Source organism: Notechis scutatus, chromosome 1 (genome assembly GCF_049901735.1).
Source record: "Notechis scutatus isolate UNSWTSFEM ecotype Mainland chromosome 1, rNotScu1.2, whole genome shotgun sequence".
Classification (NCBI taxonomy): domain Eukaryota; kingdom Metazoa; phylum Chordata; class Lepidosauria; order Squamata; family Elapidae; genus Notechis; species Notechis scutatus.
The window spans coordinates 312774753-312796170 of NC_142009.1; the positions used below are offsets into that span (position 1 = coordinate 312774753).

At 39.1% G+C, this 21418-nt stretch overlaps 1 protein-coding gene across 12 annotated transcripts in view; it reads right to left on the minus strand.

Annotated features, from left to right (window-relative positions):
• Positions 1-21418, minus strand: part of SYNE2 (spectrin repeat containing nuclear envelope protein 2) — a 238090-nt gene that overhangs the window by 47834 nt on the left and 168838 nt on the right. For all 12 annotated transcript variants that reach the window (XM_087952300.1, XM_087952299.1, XM_087952298.1 and 9 more), the window contains 7 exons: positions 17594-17737; positions 15444-15614; positions 14143-14276; positions 12443-12635; positions 7519-7698; positions 6854-6976; positions 3665-3819 (listed from right to left, as the gene is read on the minus strand). In XM_087952300.1, the coding sequence (XP_087808426.1) occupies positions 3665-3819; positions 6854-6976; positions 7519-7698; positions 12443-12635; positions 14143-14276; positions 15444-15614; positions 17594-17737 (1100 nt within the window). The remainder of the gene's footprint in view (positions 1-3664; positions 3820-6853; positions 6977-7518; positions 7699-12442; positions 12636-14142; positions 14277-15443; positions 15615-17593; positions 17738-21418) is intronic.

The following is a 21418-nucleotide window of genomic DNA, read 5'->3' on the forward strand; positions in this document are numbered from 1 at the left end:
CTTGGCTCCAGGTAAATGGACGGCTATCATTAGTTAGGAAGCTAGGTTTCATCTGGGTGCCTGGTTGGGGTGTGTTTGAGCTGGAGGTATCAGGGGGGATCTGTTTGTGCTCAGGTGTTTGCCTGGCTTGTGGTGTGGAGATTTTTTTGTGTTTGTGAGTGCAGGCTTCCAAATGATTGACAGTCTGGTGGAATCATCTCTTCTATTCATGCTTTCTGGTCTTTTTTCAATCTCTATGGCTCGCAACTCTTCTCTCCCTTTCCTCTCGCTCCAAAAAGATTGCCATCGTATCCCGCCGATTCGGGCTTCCAGCCATGTTGTGATCCACTAGTGAGGTTGCCATCTTGGATGGAGGCATTGCAGTCTCCCTCTCTTGCTCGCTCTGAACTTCGCGCGGACCAAAATAAAAAGATCGCCCACCGTCATGTTTGGAGCTGCCACTTCCGCGTTTGGAGCTCCAAATGGCGGCGGCACTCCAAACACGGAAGTGCCAGCTCCAAACATGGCGGCGGAATGGGCAGAAGGGAAAGCAACAGCGGTGGGTGCCAAAGGTGTCTGCAGCAAAGGTGTTTGGTGGGAGTAGGGAGCTCCCGCGCCGCCATGATCGCCCGTTAGGAGCGGCTGGTGGCGAGGAATTCCCCCCGCCGGCGCTCCTAACAACAATTCTCCTGCCCTTCCCCCTTATTTTGCATATTTTAAGATAGGCCTAAATTTGGGGGGAGGGGCTTAATTTGATTTTATGCCCCCAAAACATGCTGGGCCTTCCTATTGGTGGAGGCTGTATTGTTGGAGAAACACGGTAGTGTCCATGTCAACTAACTGAAAACACCTGACTTAGGTGAGTTTAAAGAAACTTTGTTAATAGATTTTGGTGGGTCTCTCTCTCTGGAATATTATTCCCCCAGAGATTAGAATGGCCCCCACTCTAGCACTATTCCAAAAGGCACTGAAGACTTGGTTTTGCCAATGGGCCTAGGGAACCCAAAGAGGGATGGAGCCCATCAAATGGCTAGTGTGATCTGCTGTCGTCAGGGCAGGGGGTGGGAGTTGTATCCCCCCCCAAAAAAAATTCTGTTCTATCATACTTTACTAATTTATTTGATTCTTTTTGTTAATTTTTTTTGTTTTTATTTTTATTTTTATTTATTTTTTGTTTTAAATATGATTTTACATTGTGTAAGCCGCCTTGAATAGGCGGCAATATAAATTAAATTAAAATAAATAAATAAATAATATCATGGACATTATATTATTTATTTATTTATTTAATTTATATTGCCGCCTACTCGCCCATGGTGACTCGAGGTGGCTTACACCAGTGATCCCAACCTTTTTGACGCCGCGGCCCGGTACGGCATCAGCTGGGCGCCGCGACCCGGTGCCCGGCATCAGCTGGGCGCCGCCATCTTTTTTGATGAAAAAGTGCTTCGGTGACCTCATCGGAAGACGTTTTCATCAAAAAAGAGGCATGCGCTCCGGTGAGCTTTTCTGGGTAGAAATGGCTTTCTACCCGGAAAAGCTCACCGAAGCGCTGGCGCCATCTTTTTGATGAAAACGTGCTTCCGGTGAGCTTTCCCGGAAAAGCTCACGGAAGCGCTGGCGCCGCCATCTTTTTTGATGAAACGTGCTTCCGGTGAGCTTTCACCCGGAAAAGCTCACCGGAAGCACTTTTTCATGAAAAAGATGGCGGCGCCAGCAAAGCCTGCCCGGTAGGAGTTGTTCCGCGGACCGGTACCAGTCCGCGGACCGGTGGTTGGGGACCCCTGGCTTACACAATGTAAAACCATCTACATGTAAACCAAAAACAATTTGGTTTCAGGAAAAAATTGTCCTGCAATCTTCAACTCCTACACTGCAAAAACATATGTACTACTCTACTTGACCAGGGTAAAGCTATAGATGCAATTTACATAGACTTCTGCAAAGCCTTTGATTCAGTGGTACATGACAAACTACTGTTAAAACTAAACATTTACGGCATTTCTGGATCCCTTCATAAGTGGATTACTGCATTCCTGTCAAACAGGCAACAAATAGTAAAAATACGGAGTGCTATATCAAACCCTGCTCCAGTTAACAGCGGTGTCCCCCAAGGCAGTGTTCTAGGCCCCGCACTCTTTATACTCTATATAAATGACCTCTATGATCACCTTATAAGCAACTGCATCCTCTTTGCAGATGACGTAAAACTATTCAACACCACAGACAATGCTACTGTCCTTCAAAGTGACCTTGATTATGCATTTGAATGGTCAAACAATTGGCAACTCTAAATCTTGACCAACAAATGCTATGTCCTACACATTGGTAAAAAAAATCAGTATACCAAATACAAACTAGGCAGATATGACCTCGTTGATGATCCTCACTCTGTCAAGGACCTAGGAGTTCTAATATCAAATGACCTAAGCACCAGAGCTCACTGTAACAGCATTGCCAAAAAGGCATTAAGAGTTGTAGATCTAATCTTACGAAGCTTCTCCTCTGGAAATATTGAATTGCTAACTAGAGCATACAAAACTTTTGCTAGACCAATACTTGAATACAGCTCTTCAGTCTGGAATCCGTACTGTATATTGGACATTAATACAATTGAGTGAGTCCAGAAGTATTTCACTAGAAGAATACTACACTCCTCCGCTCACAACAGAATACCCTATATCACCAGGCTTGAGATTTTGGCCTTGGACAACCTTGAACTATGCCGCCTATGGTTAGACTTAAGCGTAGCACACAAAATTATGTGCTACAATGTCCTACCAGTCAATGGTTACTTCAGCTTCAACCACAACAATACAAGAGCACACAACAGATACAAACTCAATGTAAACCGCTTCAAACCCAATTGCAGAAAGTACGACTTCAGCAACAGAGTGGTCAATGCCTGAAATGCATTACCTGACTCTGTTGTTACATCCTCAAACCCCCACTCCTTTAACCTCAAACTATCCACTATTGACCTCTCCCCATTCCTAAGAGGTCTGTAAGGGGCATGCATAAGTGCACCATCGTGCCTACCGTCCCTGTCCTATTGTCCCCATTTATTTGTACCTATTTCCTGTATTCTTACTTATGTTTATACTTATACCTATTGTCTTGTATGCAATTGACAAATTAAATAAATAAATAAATAAATGTAACTTTCACAGATTGTCTTTCCCTAAATACATGAAGGTGGGAGGCACACAGCAAGGAAAAGGTCTACAACAGCTAGTCTGGTACCTTCCAGCATGGGAGCTCGGAAGAAGAATCTGGTTGCCCAGTTTTGGATACAGATTAAATATCCCACTCTCTGATAAAATTCTTTTTATAACTTGAATGTCTTCATTTCTGATGCTGTTTTATGTGCTCACTGACATTTGCATAATATTAAAAATGTCTTTCAACTGACTGGACTGCAGTTCATATACTCAAAAGCAGACTCCAAAAATCTTATCTCATGGAGCTATTCCATGAGTGTTGCATGGAAAGATTACTAGACTGCAGCCAAAACTAAAAGATGAATAAGGCTTCTTATAGAAAATAGCTGTGAAGGAAAACATCACATATACAATATAGTTTAGTTACAGAGTTTTCAAGAGTTTAAACAGTTTGGGTGCAAATAAAATATCATAAACTATTGTGATGGAGTTACATCATAATATTTAAAAAAAGTCCTCTTTACCTGCACTGCTCCAGAACTAGTGCCGTTTTCTGAGTCCACTGCCGATTAAGGTTTTGTAATCGCTTTACAGTGAAGTCACAGAGTGGCAATCTAAAGCTGACTTCATTCAAGCTCTCCATTTCAGGAGACAAAGATGTAAGACTCAATAACTGGCTCTGAGAAGAACAAATAAATTAAATACTAGAAAGTCATGTTTGTTTGATTTCTTGCAAATGTTACCCAAAAGAGCAAATCACTTCTTTGATGCACAACAAGAAGCAAAAATCTCCAGGTCTCTCTATACAGTGTTGCATACCATAGAAATTAGCATAATAACTATTTATTAGTGGGGCAAATTTTCAGACTAGTTTGCAATATCAGGGAAGGGAAAATATCATTGAGTCCAAGAGCTCCTCCCCCCCACCCATCTCAGTTTTTTGGAACTAATAAATGTTCATTATTTACTGGAAGTTCATTAAATAGCGCCAGGAGCAACACTATACATTTGGAACTAAATAATTCTGAAACCAGGAATTTCAACATTTCAACAGAATATGCACTATTTTCACACAAAATAAAGAAATCCAAAACTTATTTTTAGATCAAATGTCAGAAATCCTTGCTCAATACCAAAATCTTCTATCTGGCCATTCCTACACAATGTAGAGCTTATATTATAATATTATACTATAATTATTAGACTTATTTATATCTTGCTTTCCTTCAGAATAGTTCAGAATGGTAGACACAGGTTGCCCTATTTTATGCTAATTTGGTTGCTCAAGTTATTAAAACTGGCCACAATTGAGCTTTGTACATCAGGACTACTGAATTACATGTCCCAGGCAGGATCTCTTCTTGTAAAGTCCCTTTCAGAGTTACAGAGCATGTGAAAACATGCCTCACAAGGAACTATAGAAATGTGATGTTATTCTGTTTTCTTCAGGTAACAATTCAGAAAGACTTCTGGGTAAAGATGCAAAAAATGTGTCATATTCAGCCATTCCATGGCTGTGACTCCTAGTTTGGCATGTTCCATGTGCAGATAAAGAGTGAAATATGCACATCCAATCTAGGCATGGAAACAAACATACATTTAGGTACTAATGATATGGTTGCAATTGGCAGTGGGGAGGGAGAGGGTGAGGGAAAAAGCTAAGGAAACTAGAGGCTAAGAAAAGGAAGGCATTTTGCTTGAATATTGGTGCCTTTCAAAAGTTTCATCTTCAAAAAAGGGGAAAAACAGACCCAGAAAACTACAAACCAATCAGCTTAACATCAATACCTGGGAAGGTACTAGAAAAGATAATAAAAAACATATCTGCCAACATCTAGAAACAAGTAATAACTAGCAGTCAGCATGGGTTTGTTAAAAACAGATCATGCCAAACCAATCTTATTTCATTCTTCAATATAGTGATTAAATTAGGAGACCAGTAAAACACTGTGGACATAATATGTGGACTTCAGCAAGGCTTTCCACAAAGTAGACCACAACGTACTTCTTGGTAAGCTAGAAAAAAGTGGGATAGATAGCATCACCACAAGATGGATTCGCAACTGGCTGATAAACCATACTCAATGAGTAGTCCTTAATGGGTCTAAGTCTACATGGAGGGAAGTAAGCAGTGGGGTACCACAAGGTTCCATCTTAGGCCCCATACTTTTCAATATCTTCATAAATGTCTTAGATGAGGGAATAGAAGGGGAACTTACCAAATTTGCAGATGATACTAAGCTGGCAGGAATAGCTAACAACCTAGAAGATAGGCTCAAGATCCAGATGGATCTTGACAGACTTGAACACTGGGCCGTATCTAGCAAAATGAAATTCAATGTAGAGAAAAGTAAAGTCCTACACTTAGGCAAGAAAAACCAAAAGTACACATACAGACTGGGTGAAATCAAGGTTAATAGCAGTAACTGTGAAAGAGATCTTGAAATCTTAGTGGACAACTAGGTAAATATGAGCCAGCAGTGTGCAGCCACCACCAAAAAGGCAATGCAATCCTAAGTTGCATTAACAGAGAGATACAATCAAGATCAAGTGAGGTAGTAATACCACTCTATAAAACCTCAGTAAGACCACCTCTAGAGTATTGCATCCAGTTTTGGTCACCACACTGATAAAAAAAATGTTGAGACTCTAGAAAAAGTGCAGAGAAGAGTAACCATGATGATTAGGGGACTGGAGACTAAAACATATGATGAACAGTTGCAGGAACTGGGCATGGCTAGTCTAGTGAAGAGAAGGACCACGGGAGACATGATAGGAGTGTTTCAATATTTGAGGGGCTGCCACAGAGAGGAAGGGGTCGAGCTATTTTCCAAAGCACTTGAAGGCCAGACAAGGAATAATGGATGAAAACTGAACAAGGAGAGATTCAACCTGGAAATAAGGAGAAATTTTCTGACAGTGATAACAGATAACAGATAATCAGAATTGGAAGGGATTTTGTAGGTCATCTAATCCAACCCCCCACCCAAGCGGGAGACCCTACACCATTTCTCACAGATGGCAGTCCAATCTCTTCTAGAAGGTCTCAAGTGATGGCGCTCCCACAACTTCCGAGGGCAAGGTGTTCCATTGGTTGGTGGTTCTCACTGTCAGAAAGTTTCTCCTTATTTCCAGGTTAAATCTCTCCTTGTTCAGTTTCCATTCATCTGCAAATTTGGTAAATTCCCCTTCTATTCCCTCATCTAAGTCGTTAATGAAGATATTGAAGAGTACTGGGCCTAAGACGAAACCTTGTGGCACCCCACTGCTTACTTCCCTCCATGTAGACTTAGACCCATTAAGGACTACTCGTTGAATACAGTTTGCCAGCCAGTTGCAAGTCCATCTAGTGGTGGTGCTATCAGTGAGCCCAATCAAACAATGGAATGGCTTGCCTTCGGAAGTTGTGGGACCGCCATCACTTGAGACTTTCAAGAAGAGATTGGACTGCCATTTGTCAGAAATAGTCCAACTCCCCCCCTGCTTGGAGGGGGGGAGTTGGACTAGATATCCTACAAGATCCCTTCAAACTCTGTTAATCAGTATCTGTACCTGTTTTGCAACCTGATGTCTTTCATATATTTTGAATTTTAACTCCCAAAGTACCTTTTGATTATATCATGTTGCCTATGATTGATGGGACTTCAAAACACCAGGAAATACTTCATTGCCTTAACTGTCTTAATTGTATACTAATGTAAACGTAGGCTTACCATGAGTAGCTCCAAATTTTTATTGCTTTCACATGAATTGTCCAGTATTTCTGTGGAATTTTTAACATGATTTTCCAGTTTTTCCAAGGAATTCCCAAAATTCTCCATTTGTAAAAGACCATACTGAGGGAAGAAAGAATTATGAAATACTGGTATTCTATCTGATTTAACATATAGCTTTAAAATATAGTTTACCTGAAAAAAGTGGCAAAAACAAAATGGGCTGTGGCTGTAAACCAGAGATTTAACACTTTAAACAAAAAATGAAAAGGCCAAATTTTGCATCATATAGAACCTTGTGTTTTCTACTACCCTGACAATTAATTTGCAGTCTCCAACAAGCCTACATATCTTCCCTATGTACCTATCACCTGATTTTTTAAATCTTTTTTAAAAACCGATTATTAGTTGCTAGTTTGCTCTATATATCAAACACCAGCTTTCAATCTCATATTTTTCTCCAAAGGATGGCTCTTTGAAAAAATATAAAGGAGCAGTGACAGCACAAAATACATTCTCAAAATTCCAAGGCTGGCCCATTATACCAAAAGTGTGGGAAACCCGGATATATAAATGAAAGGTATTTTCTAAATACAGCATTTGTGGAAAATTATACAATTTCCCATTCTCTTCTGAAAATGCTTATATCAAACAATTAGCAATACTTGATAAACATCTGCTTTCATCTGTAGCATCTTTTCCAGATAGGAGATCCTTTGAAGTAGCTGGAGTTTCTCCTGAAGAAGGTTCTGTGTTTCTGGTTCAGCTAACAGAGTTATATTATCGCCTGATTCAGAAGCCTGAAGATAATATTCTTTGATGTCTTGAAGGTCATGTTGCAGTCTCTAAAAATAAAGGAATTATGCCTTAGGAAAAGCAATGCAAGACCCCAGAACTAAGATTCTACCTGCTGGATTACAAGGAGGCACTATTCATCTAACTCTTACTACTTCTCTTTTGTCTATGCTCATTTTCAAGCCCTGATTTTTCATTGATTTTGGCACTAAAAACATCAAGAATGCTCACACAATGCAGCTGAGTTGCAGCTTTTGAATATTACACAGGTCTCCCAAATTAGACCTCAGCTTCCACTGGGACAGTCAGTGGAAATCAGTGTTAAAACTGTTACATGTAGCTGAAAAAAAATGTGCCCTATTTTATCCTAGGATCTTATAATTCAAAACAATGTTACATTAGCAATATAACAGTAATAGCAAATATAAATGGTCTTTATAAATCTAAACTGGAAAGCACAAAAGCACAAACTTTTCAATTATACTCTGGATTAGGGGTGTCAAACTCGATTTCCTTGAGGGCCACATCAGGGTTGTGTTTCACCTCAGGGGCCAGGGTGGGAGTGGCCAGCTTGACATTATTCATGTCAGGGTTGCCTGTAGCGGCCCGATCACTCTGCCAGTGAAAACGTGTTCCTGAGCTCTGTTTTCGGCTGTGATGGCCTCCTGCAGCCCTCGGCCAGTGAAAACGGAGCTCAGGTGGGCCGGGCGTGCTCCCCCAGGCCCCACTTTCAGCTGCGAAGGCCTCCTGCAGCCCTTGGCCAGTGAAAACAGAGCTCCATTTCTCTGTCAGAAACACTGTGGGCCGGTCCTTTGCTGTTTCCAGGGTGGCCCTGGGGGCCAGATCTAAACACCCTGCGGATTACATCTGGTCCCCGGCTCTTGAGTTTGACACTCTAGACTGTGCTAATTGAGGAACAAGACACATTGAACTTGGTAGGTCTATAGCAGGGCTGTCAAACTCCCAGCCCATGGGCCGGATGCGTCATGCACCGGCCACGCCCATGCCTGGTTTAATGAAAGGGGGGAAAGTCCTGATACATCACATGACACCGCCGTGACGCCATGAGTTTGACACCCCTGGTCTATAGAATAAAGGTGTGGAGAATGTTATGCAACTTTATAAGTAGATTTTTAAAAGTGGAAAAGGTCTGAGCTTAGAAAATCAGATTAGGGAAATACATCAGTCTAACCATATTCCTATCTTTCATCTTCTACATATGACATCCTGGAAGTGAGAAGATTACAACAAGCTAACCAAACTGAAGATTACCTCAATAAAGTACAACTGATTTGAGGTATATACAGTACATGCAGAGAGTTTGGGAGAATTATCTTTGCAGGTAGTGAATTGGAGGAATCAGGTCCTAGCACTCAAAAAGTCCTGTTATCTTCTTGCTTATCTGATTCATGAATTTGCTCACAGACTCACCTGAAGTACCTTAAAACACTATTCATTCAATAAATTATGACAGCTGTGGCGTTCGGAAAAGACTGAGCTGAAGTCTTCATTCCGGTCTGTGTTTCCAGCGGGAACATGGACCGTTCCTATTGGCTGATGCCGTTTGACAGCCGGCTATAAAAGGGAGCTGTCAAACGGCATCAGCTGTTGTCTGCCAGCTGGCTACCTTGTTAACGCGGCAGCTGTGGCAACCCTTTATTGCTACAATAAAGTAAAAGCTGAAGTTCGCTCCGTGTTTGCCTCAGGTTATTCCGCCACTCCACAACAACAGCCACCATTTGCAAACCAAATATGGCACCAAAAAGCCATGCTCTCCAGTCATAAAAACCTTAGTTCTGGTCAGAGATGGTATTCAGCAGGTTCTGACCAGTTCTGGAGAACCTGTAGTGGAAATTTTGAGTAGTCTGGAGAATCGGCAAATATCACCTCTGACTGGCCCCACCCCCATCTATTCTCTGCCTCCTGAGTCCCAGCTGATCAGCTGGGTCGCCTTTTGTTGCCCTGCACAGGAGAACAGAGCTGGAAAGTAGGTTAGTGATGTGGGGAGGGAATAGGGATTTTGCAGTAACCTTCCCCCAGGAGTGGGGAGGGAATGGAGATTTTGCAGTAACCTTCCCCTGCCACACCCACAGAACCGGTAGTAAAAAAAAATTGAATCCCATCACTGGTTCTGGTAGAGGGTATATCTGAACAAAACGACTATATCTTCTGAAAGCTAATAAGGTGGTCTTCACATAAAACCTAGATTAACCAGACTGATGAGGTTCCAGATCTTCAATCCTGAACATTGCTGGTATGCTTAATTCCCTTTAACTTTCTGGCTGTATATGATGAGCAATACAATTTTTTTTTAGAAAACTGTAGCTTGGTAGGTCTATTTTATGGAAAGGGAGGGGGGAATGCAATTGAGGAGCCCCTCATCCAAAGTATATAATTTAATACCATTTCCATTTAACACCAGCTACTTAAAAATCATGCTTTTGAGAATGAGAATCACAGCTTTTTAGTTAATGGGCATCAAATAAGTAGAAAATGCTAATTTACTACCATTAATGACAAATTTTGCCAATAGGACTAATGCTTGCCTGACTTCCTAAGCCTTTTTTTCCCTTGTCACTGCTGCTTTTCAGGCTAAATGAGTTCCTTGTTCCAAAGGGGTCCATTTTAATTTCTTCACATTAGGCTTCCTGAGCAATTTATTAAGGCCACACACACTTTTCTAACCATTTGCGAAAATGCAGAGAACTTTACCCTAAATCCTCAACCTCAGCTCAAACTGTTAGCACGGGGAAAAAGAAGATTAGGCTTAAAAGCACAACAAGTAGTCCGACAGATTCTTAATAGTCATTCACAACTGAAAAGAAAATGAAAAAAAAATCATGCCCATCCATTAGGGTTCTTCTTTAGAATTACTCTTTATAAAAGAAGAATTGTTTAGCTCTCCATTGCTATTTTTTGTTAGGTTGTGTGGCGGAGGGGTGACTATTAACACCAGATGGCTTTACCAATTGCTTCTTGTTTGACAAAATTATCTTTTTTTTAAACTGTTGTCCAGAGTCATAGAATTATATTGTAGAAAGCTGTTTCTATATTATTATAACACAGCAGAAGCATTTCTACTGCTGTGTTACTACTTTTTACTGTATTACTGAGGAAAATTCTGAAATATTTCCCCCTACAGTGTAGATCTGTTAAATTGATATAAAATGCAGGTGGGCTGGCTCTGATCCGGCAAATACCACTGTACATACTTTTTTTTAGTTCAAAGGTCAAAGATCTTGGTGCAGAAGAAAGTTGTAATAGAGGTAAGCACTCAGAACCAGCTAAAATTTCTTTGGCTTGGAATCATGACTAGAACTACAAGCCCTAGATATTCTGGCAAGAAATTGAATTCCTTGGTAAAAATGGTAGGCTCAGATTTATTCTCCATCAGGGGTTTGGGAATTCTTATTCCCAAACATTTGTGGGAAAAGCTCATTGCTTTTTGTTTACCTCCACCTATAGATTACACTTCTTGTTTGAAAGCACGTGTTCTTTGGAAAATACAGATAACCTTGATACATACAGGATGAAACTGGAATAACTATTCATTTGGCAAAAGTCTTTACCAACATGAGCTGTCTCAAGGATTGGATCCAAGACATTTAAAACACAGCTGTTCTGTCATTGTGCTTTTTTTTTTTTAAACCACCTTTGTAGAGATACAATATAATGAACATTTTTATAACAAAAAATGGATTGTGTTTCCTTTATCAAGCTTTAATATCATCAGTATTTGATTGAGACTAGTGCTGGTGATGGGTGAGTGCTATTTTGCATCCCAAAAGTGAATTTACAGTTTTGCAAAGTTAGTAACAGAAGTCTAAAATAGGACCAAAAAAGGATAATAGACTGTTTTTGTGATCTTCATGACCACAATTCTTCATATAAAAAATTAAATTGCATAAGGGAAGTCTACAGGACAAATGGAAGCTTCAGTTTTGATCAAATACTGTTTTGGGCCAAGTTTTGTTGTTGAAACAAAGTAACAAACAATCCAATCAATTCCAAATTGAGATATTTGGTATCTACTGACAATCAAGTTTTGGTACATGCTGGGAAAATCCTCTAAGCCAGTCAGCTTTACAAATGCGACTAGCTGGTTACTTTGAAACATAAAGTGATGGATTAGAAATTCCCTTACTTTCGCCTTGAGATAGCCCACTAATTATAATTTACATCTGAACATCAACTTGAGATCATTGTGCTTCTGAAGCAGCATCAAACTGAATCAAACAGATCTGGCAGGAAAGCAGGTTTTCAGTGGAAAAGTACAAGCCCTTCCCTATGCAAGGTTTTGATTTTCATGGAAGAGGAACCTGGGTGAGGTCAATGAGCTCTAGGATTCCAACTGGCCCACTACAGAACAGGGCTGGATGTCTCTTGTGGCTGCTGGAAAGAACAGAGCCAAGGTTTTCTCTTTTTTTGGTTCCAGTAAAACATTAACCTGATGGGAGATATCTACAAGGAAGATATTCCTGCTGACAACCTCTGCCATCTCCCACTACAGCATTATCTGCCTTTACCACCATACATATTGGAGAGCACTGCTGCAGAAGTTATAGAAATGACAATGGTGTTCAGATGATATCTGTAGTGGGCAGGCAGCAAGGGACTCATACTTGGGAGGGACATAAGAAGGAGACAGCAGAGAAAGGGAAGAGCCCCCTTCCCTGCTGCTCGCTCCTCCAACAAAAGCAGATGTGAGGGCCGCAACCTTGCTAGCCTCTTTTTCAAGTCAGAGGAAAAGAAACATTGGTATGTTCTTACATTCTTACATTCTTCCATCCTTACTTTTATATTCTCTGCCTTCTCCTTAAGAATATCCATTGTGCAGCTTGAGACTGTATCAGGCATCAACTGGGAATCATACTGTTCTTCACATTTGTCTAGTTTTGCTGAAACCTCTGTATAGAATCCCCACAAGTTCAAATGCGCATGAGCTTTTTGTAGTGTCTCTTCAATATTTTGGTTTGTCAATATCCACCTATAAAAGATATAAAAATGGAATACAAGAGCAAGCAATTTGCCCAGTATTAGATAGATAGATAGATAGATAGATAGATAGATAGATAGATAGATAGATAGATAGATAGATAGATATTTAGATAGATAGATAGATAGATACTACACACACATATATATGAAAACAAAATGCACTGATTTATTCATAATAACAGAATTAAGCAATTTGTTCTGGAGGCTGAAAATATTTCTACTTAAAACGCCAATAAGCTATAAGGTCTCTTTGCAGGAAGAATGCCTTTCAGAGGGAAACTTCCATTTCCAAGGAAGATACATTTTTCCTCCCTCCAATGCCTTCCCATTTCTCTTATGATGTTCCCTGTCAAATTGGAGGTAATAGAATAGAATAACAGAGTTGGAAGGGACTTTGAAGGTCTTCTAGCTCAACCCCTGGTTTAGGCAGGAAACCCTATGCCATTACAGTTGGAGCATTTACAACTTCTGGAGGCAATGATGGAACAAGCACAGGATTTCTTCCCAACCAACATTGTAGCTCCTGCCTCCTGAGCCCAATGATAGTTCCAAAGAGGATTTTCTCAATTCTCAGCTCATGAACAGCCTGCCTCATGAGAGGATTGGTACTGCCCATCTTGAAGGATGCAGTGGTGCACCTTCTCCTTACCTGAAAAATAAACAACCTGTCTGCAACCTTCTCTTCTTGAAAGCAGATTGTTGAGAGATTGGTAGAGATATTGTTACATAGAACCATGAAGAAAAAGGATTACCTGGACCATTTTCAGTCTGGCTTTAAGCCTGGGTATGGGACTGAAAACACACTGGTTGTGTTTGAGCATAAACTTCTGGGAAGGCTAAGAGCAGTGTGACTGTTCTGCTATAGTTTGAACTCCGAGTAGCTTTCAGTGCCATTTATCTCTACTTAAAGCATCTAATTTACTTCTGGGTGCAATTCAAGGTATTGGTTGGAACTAAGGGCAAGTCAGCTACTGGAAGTGGTATGGTGTGAATGGACTGAATTTACTTGTGCCACAGAATATGAGTGAGATTGGAGAGTTTGAAAATCCTTTTGCAAACGTATTGATCCTTCATGTACACAAAGTTTGAAGAGCATGAGGGCCTTTAAAAAAAGTTTCTCAATATAATATTTTTTGTATCTTGTTTGGAATTAAAGCAATGATGGTAGACTGAATCCTTAGTTTAAGGTACTGCTAGATCCTTTTTTAAAAACTTTTTCTTATTTTTCTGCCCAGGAAGGCTATTATTGCAAACATTTAGATAAACAGCAGTGATCAGCACAACAGTGTCCAGTGTGCAGAGCAAACTAAAGTGATTCACACAGTTACTTTGTCCCTAAAAGATAAAGATGACCAAATCAAAACCATTCTATTAATCTCCTATATAAATTAACCAGTATCTTATGTCTGCTGGCAATAACTGCAATTGGATTCGGCAGAAATAATTTTTTGAAGTCAGACTTCTAAATAGTGAAAGGGAAAAAAAAAGTATTGTACCTTGTGCGTGCCTCCTCGTGTTTTTGTTCAATAATCTCTGAGAATGAGGGATCACACACTTTCTTCAAGTTATCAGCAGCAGTCTGGAGCCTAGCCCAGATTTCTTTGTTTCCCTCAGCTTTATCTTGAAGGGACTGTAGAAAGAAATGCCACTTAATTAGTTATAAATGTGATGATGCTTGAGGAGATGGTTATTGGTATGCTACCTTATGTCCATCCTTCCAAAACAGCGTATTTTCACCAAATTTAGCAGGATTTGAGTAGTGACAAGGTTGTCGTTGTTAAGCATGCTTTTCTGGATTGGCAAAAGATCAGAGGTGGGCTGCTGCAGGTTCGGATGGGTTTACCCGAAGCCCTTGTTTCGATTCTGCACGGTTCAGAGAACTGGCAAATAGGAACACTGGCTGGCCCCTCCCCTGCCTGTTTTCAGACTATTTTCAGATGTTTTTGGGCAAAAAACAGCTTGAAAATGGCCCCAAAACAGGCCGAAAAATGGGAGGGGGCGGGGCCAGCCAGTGATGGGATTGGGCCCCAACTAGCTGAATCCTACCTGTTCCTTTGAGGTGAGTGGTCAGGAGGCAGGGCTGCGTGTGATGAGTGACATCACCCACCTAGTCACATGACCAACCAGCCACGCCTATCCAGCCAGAGAACCAGTTGCTAAAACATTTACAGCCCACCATTACAAAAGGGGTGTGTGTGTAGGGGGAGATCTTCCAAACTCATTCTTCCTTTTAGGAAGCTTGGAAAATAGAAACATCTTCCCACTTCCTGATCCTTTTGGGCTTGGAAACATGCCGAGAAAACTCAGTAACTTTGTACAAAGAATATGTGCTACTCCCAAGTCCTGACACTAATGGAGTACAATTCTCATTACAGATTAACTCTCCAGAGCTTTCTACAGATAAACCTTAAAGGATGCTGATTCATGCTCCCTGTCATATTGCTCATTGCACATCATTTTCTCTTTTCAAGTGGGAGCAAATTGTTTTTATTTATTTCATCTGTAAAAATCATGATTTATGCTTTCTATCCCAAGCAGGATCAAGCATCAGGGTTTGTTCTTGATGTTCATTCTCTGGTTTTTAGGTCTTGCATAAATTAATCTGATACTACATTTCAAACTGGAGAAACACAGTATGTGGGAGGAACAGCATATGGGTCCAGGATATCTGTTATGATTCAATCATGCAACACCACCACATATTCATTTGGCATTAATATCTAGCGCAGCTCCTTATTTTTAAGAAGGAATATTGTGGAACCAAGGAGTTCAGCACATTGGACTTTGTGAAATATACCTGGAGATCTTCCACTTGCTTTTTCAGTGACTTCATTGTAATGAAAGGATTCTTGCTATGCTCCAGGCAATACGCAGCATTTGCAAGCATCAGCCTGATTTCATCCCAAGCTTCATCGTAAGTCTTCCAGCACTCTAAAGCAGACTCGGTAGAAGACTTAAGCTGTGCAACCTGCAAACATACAAGCCTGTGCTTAAAAGGATGTATATGAAATTACTTACTAGGACATTTGAAAACTGCTCAAGAGACACCCCCTGTTGATTTTCTATTACATCATTTTCTTTCTGATACATGCTGGATAAAAAACAACCCCTAAGTATTTATTTAATAATGTAAAATATAAATGATTTCAGGAGTACTAGCACATGCAAATGTGTTCAAAGAAAATGTGTTCAAAGGGAAAAAAAATCATCAATCTGTATAAGAGACTGCAGTATTAGAATAATTTTCATTATTAGTTTAATTTGAGGACAAAGTCTTGTTGTGCTTGTAGAGTTTATTCCAGTATGCTTGGTTAGATGAAGTCATACTGGAATAAAAGCACTGGTTTCACTCTCTTGAATGCTGACATCTCAGCAGGAAAACTCACAAATTCAGAAATGCCTGCAGAGTTTTCAACTGCAGAAGGAATAGACAAGTCAGCCGCAAGTTTTTGTTATATGAAAGCTGAAAATTGCTATTAAACAATTTTGGGTTTTTATTATTTCAGATTTGTTACAAACTACGTGCAGCTAAGCAGCATCTACAGAACTTTGGTAGTTATTGTACCGAGCATCATGAATCAATGGCTGAATTGGGAGATAAAATCTGGGTTTCATATTTCACTTTTGCCAGGATAGCCCACATGCAGAAAAACATTAATATTTAAGGTGTCAAATTGGAAAGGTAAAATATGATATTCTGAGCATCTAGTGCCAATCAGAATAGACAATATTTGACTAGATGTGCAAATAGTCTCATTTTATAATGATTTCACATTTCATAATGTGCTAGACAAAATCTGCCAACTTTTGACTTTTCCAATTATAGAAGGTCAATAGTGGACTGAGATCTCAATAAAGGCTGACTTTTAGGATGTGTCAAAACTTATAAATTTAGCCATCTGTCAAAAATATCCAACAGCCCATATAGGTTTTGTTATTTACTTATTGGCCTATGATTCTGAAAGTTTTAAAAATCAGATATGGTATATAGAAGGTGAGCATAGAGCTTATTCCTTCAGTTTTCTAGTTCTGCTAGAATCTCAGGTCATCCAATGAATAGGAGGCTCAAGTCTTTTTTCAGACAATCCATAATAATCTTGTGGAATTCACTATTATGGAGATAACCATCAATTAAGAAATGCCAAAACAATCAGGCATATTATGGAAAGTAAATAATCAGTAGCAGTATTCATAATGATGAGATATCATTAACTTCACTATTAGATCGTACTGGTTGGTCTTTGATCACAATAAAAATAATTGATTTTATTTTTCAGTATTAGAGAAAATATATTTAAGTCCCAGTTTCTAAATGGCAGATGGAGCTTCCTTGGCTCTCATGTATTGTTGGTTGATTTCTGCCTGACCACTAAAGTCATCTAAATTGACTTCTTGATTAATTTAAATTTGTGAGATCTAGTAGGATGGCACATATATTTCACAGAAAATATCATAGTTTTAATTTCTAACAAGATTATCCTCTCAATTCTGGACATGTGAATGGGTAGGAAAACTGCTTTTAATTATTAACAAAGGAAATTTTCTGTTCAGACCCACTATAACAGCATCTACAATCATCTATGAACATTTATACATTAACTTTCTCTTAAACAGAAGTTTGTTTAAGTAGATGAGAGCATTTCAAATATAAGTGGAAGTGGTAAAATTAAGATTAGACAATACTTTTGAATCCAAATGATTGCAGACAGAACTATTCATACAGAAGCCTGAAGTGCGCATGAAAAGCTGAGAGTCTTCAGACCATTGTACTTATTATCTGTTTTTTCTTTTCTTTATACATATTTTCAGAATATAGATATCTCATGTTGCCTTCAAAGACCCTATCTTTGTATAGAATGGTTTCAAATCCTAGCGTGGAAAGAAACCACTGGGTGACATTTAACAAGTCACTAATTCTTATACATAGCCAAAAATAAAGATATCAACCTGATTGATAATGCTACTTCTCATTTCAGCCAAATTGGCGAACTCTATTTTCTTGGCAGCATCAGCACAATCCTTTAAAGCTGTGAGATTGTTTTTCAGTTGATCCACTTCCTTAGACTTCACAGCAAGCTGATTTTCTAACACCTGATAAGTAGACATAAGAGGAAAGCCATTATTCTTTGAGTACAATTTGGGGGAATCAACATTAGAACATGGGACATGATTAAGATCAATGCCAAGTAACATGTTAAATTAAATGGAACAGAACTTTTTGTTAAAACTTAAGAACAATATAAGCATAGCCTAATTTAGGGGAGGAGAGGGGGGAAGAGGAAGAGAGGTATGGAGATATACAGTATAGATGCTTACATGTATGTATGTATGTATGTATGTATGTATGTATGTATGTATGTATGTAAGTAAGTATCCAATCCACCCTTAAAACTGTGTAATATACAGGTTCAATACCATGTAACCCTACAGGTTAATAATGCATTATTACATCAATATATGCTCTCTTTTGCACGTTCTAAATCTTTTCCAATCTGTTTCAATGGATAGCTCCTGGTCTCACTGCTTTGAGAAAAAGACAAGTTTTGTTCACTTATCCATTTTCTCTAGGCTTTGTACACCTTGATCCTATACTCTCTGTCTCAGCTCCTTTTTCTCTAAACTGAAGAGTTTCAGACAGTCTTTTGTCATAAGGAAGGGCATCAATAATTTTGGTTATCCTTTTCTGTACTTTCCCCCCCAATTATGTTATATCCTTTCCACATGTGTACACAGTGTTCCAGATGGAGACAGACCGTGGATTTGTATAAAAGAATGTCAGGATTACCAATTTTATTTTCAATCTTTTCCTAATGATCCCTAACATGGAACCTGCCTTTTCCACACTGAACACTGATTGTAAAATCTTATTGATCTTTGACGCCAATATTTTTCCAGATTAGATATAGGCAGCTCAGCATATATGAAATCCAGGGGAAGGAGAAGTTTAGCTGCAAAGTGCAACTTAACTGCTACTTAGGTGACTATTAATTCAGTACAATGAGCTCCCTATACATATTACTCTTGGTTTTTATTCCAAATATTTTATTATTATATTCAAACTTGCATGAAGTAATTTATGAGCAAACAAAAAAAAAATCACTGGTGTCATTACAGATCTTTAAGGCAGAATTCCTCTATCTCCAGGCCATGGCCCAGTACTAGGCTATGACCCATTAGGAACTGGGCTGTGAAAGCGGGGGGGGGGGCACACGTGTGCCACCACTCACACAGAACCATTCTCTCTCCCCCTCCCCCATGCCCGCCCGGTCTGCGAAGCTGGAAATGTTGGGGAAAGTTACCTTAAGGGAATTATGACAGTTAAGTACTTCGATTGTCAGAATTGCCTATCAATTTTTACATTTTGAATTCTGTTAATAATTCATAAAAGGACAGGCAACCATGCCAGTAAACTTCTTAGCAGCCTTTGATGAGGAACTTTGTTAACGGTTTTTTGAAAATTGAAATATACAAAGCCAACAGGTTCACCTTCATCTAGATGCCTGTTAGCGTTTTAAAACACTCTAAGAGAGCTGAGACATGATTTACCTTTAACTATTTATTAAAGGTATATTCTGCCCAGCTCACCATCAAGTAACTCTTTATAGAATCTATGTTGATTCTCCTTCAGCAAGACTTGTTCTGCTACATATTTAGGGTTTTTTTTTCCTGTGACTACCATTTCTACCAATTTTTCAGGAATAGACATTATGTTGGTCTATAATTGACAGGAATTCACTTAAGTCTTTTTTAAAAATAGATATCACTTTAGCTATCTTTCAGTCCTTTGTCACTGAGACTGATTTGAGAGACAAGTTGCATATTTTGGCTAGATCAGTAATTTTACATTTGAATTCTTTTAAATTCTCAGGTGGATGTCATGAGGACCTGGGGAGTTTTACTGTGTAGTCTCTCAATATGTTCTAGAAATTTTCTCTTGTCACATCTGTTTGCTTTTATTATTTTGTTTCACACCCTGAGAAAGTCAATTTGGGTGAAGCAATAGCAATAACACCTTGACTTATATACTGCTTCACAGTGCTTTACAGCCCACTCGAAGTGATTTACAGAGTCAGCATATTGCCCCCAACAATCACGTCCTCATTTTAAACACCTCAGAAGGATGGAAGACTGAGTCAACCTTGAGCTTGGTGAGATTTGAATTGCCAAATTACAAGCAGTCGGCTGTCAGCAGAAGTAGCCCGCAGTACTGCATTCTAATCACTGTTCTACCATGGCTCAATACATATTTATCTTAAATCCCCCATCCTTGGAAAAAAATGTCTATTTTAGCAAGTACTGGATCTCTCTTATGGGATTATACATAGTACACCCTCCAATTTTTGCACAGAATAACAAACCTGTGTAATGGAAAAGTCAAGGTGGTGTACATAAGGCTCCTCCCTTCTATAGTGTAAAACCTAATCTGCCACACCACACTGCCTTTCTATGATTTGAAGATGAGTACTTTAAATTCCAATCAACTATCTTTACCATTATGATTTTGATAATTGCTGTCTGAAAGAGTTGCTTACTCCTGAACCAGGTCCGGTCACTCTTTCTTAACCTAACTGGTAATACAGGAGTAGTGATGAAGGTAAAACAGGTGAAAATACAGATACTGCCTTTTTCTATTTGCATAAAAGATGGACTATACACGTAAGAAGGAAAGATAACAATAATCAGGCAAGAACAGCCAAGCATCTGCAATGTTTAGATACCTTCTGAGTTCATCTGGCATTAAGCTACGTGCATAATTTTATTAGCAAAGAATAATATTCGAAGTATGTTGGCATGATACTTGTCCTCCTAATCAGAAACAGCAGTATCTTTTATATAAAGTAAGTACAACATCCAAATTAAGTAATTTACATAGGCCATGATCTTACTTTTTTAATATAAGCTGTGATATATACTGTATGCTAAGATTGGAGGTGGGGAAATATCTCTTGTTCATTTTTAAAGTTTTCTTTTAAAATCCTGAAAAATATTTCCTGGTTTTATTTAACTTCTTGGTTTCCCTTCTTCTATCCCCTGGTGTGTGTACCTGCTCACTAAGAGAGTTTCAATCTGTCTCTTATTTATTTACAAAGCTTCTTACTGGCTAGTTGGAATGAATCTCCATCTCTCAGCTAGAAAAATGAAGTTGCTCCAGAGCTCAATAAAACATTGCAGAGAATAAATAGCCAAATTACTGTTACTTTCAGTTTGACTATAGTAGAGGAATGGGGTAACCATAGCAATAAAGCAAAAAATAAACGCTGCACCTTGTATGAGGAAGGAGTCAAGAAAGACACAACAAATATGATTTGCCACTATTATTTTGAGAATAACAAAATCTTCCTCAACATGGAATCCTCTAGATGCATTAGGGTCAAAGGAATTTTGCCCCAAGTTCTGCTATGAGAAAGTGTCAGTGGTTTCGTCAATAAGCCAGTGACTATTCAGCACTGTTCAGAGAAAGTCAATGTAATGTACTAGTTAAGCTATTGGGCTAGGTAGGACGATGTGACAGCCACCAACCTAAGTGAGGATAAAACAAATTCATTAGGGGTATGGCTATCAGTAGTTACTATTCTTGAAGATTCTAGAATACATCCAGTACTTGCAATAGTCCTGAAAAAATTGGGAATTTTGCATATGCTTCTGATTGGCCAGAGTGTCAAACACAAAACTGATCTTTGGTCTGATCCAGTAGGGCTCTTTTTATGTCCTTATATTCTCAGATGTAAGAGAAACAAAGTAATTCATTAGCAGCATACTGGTTTTTTCTAC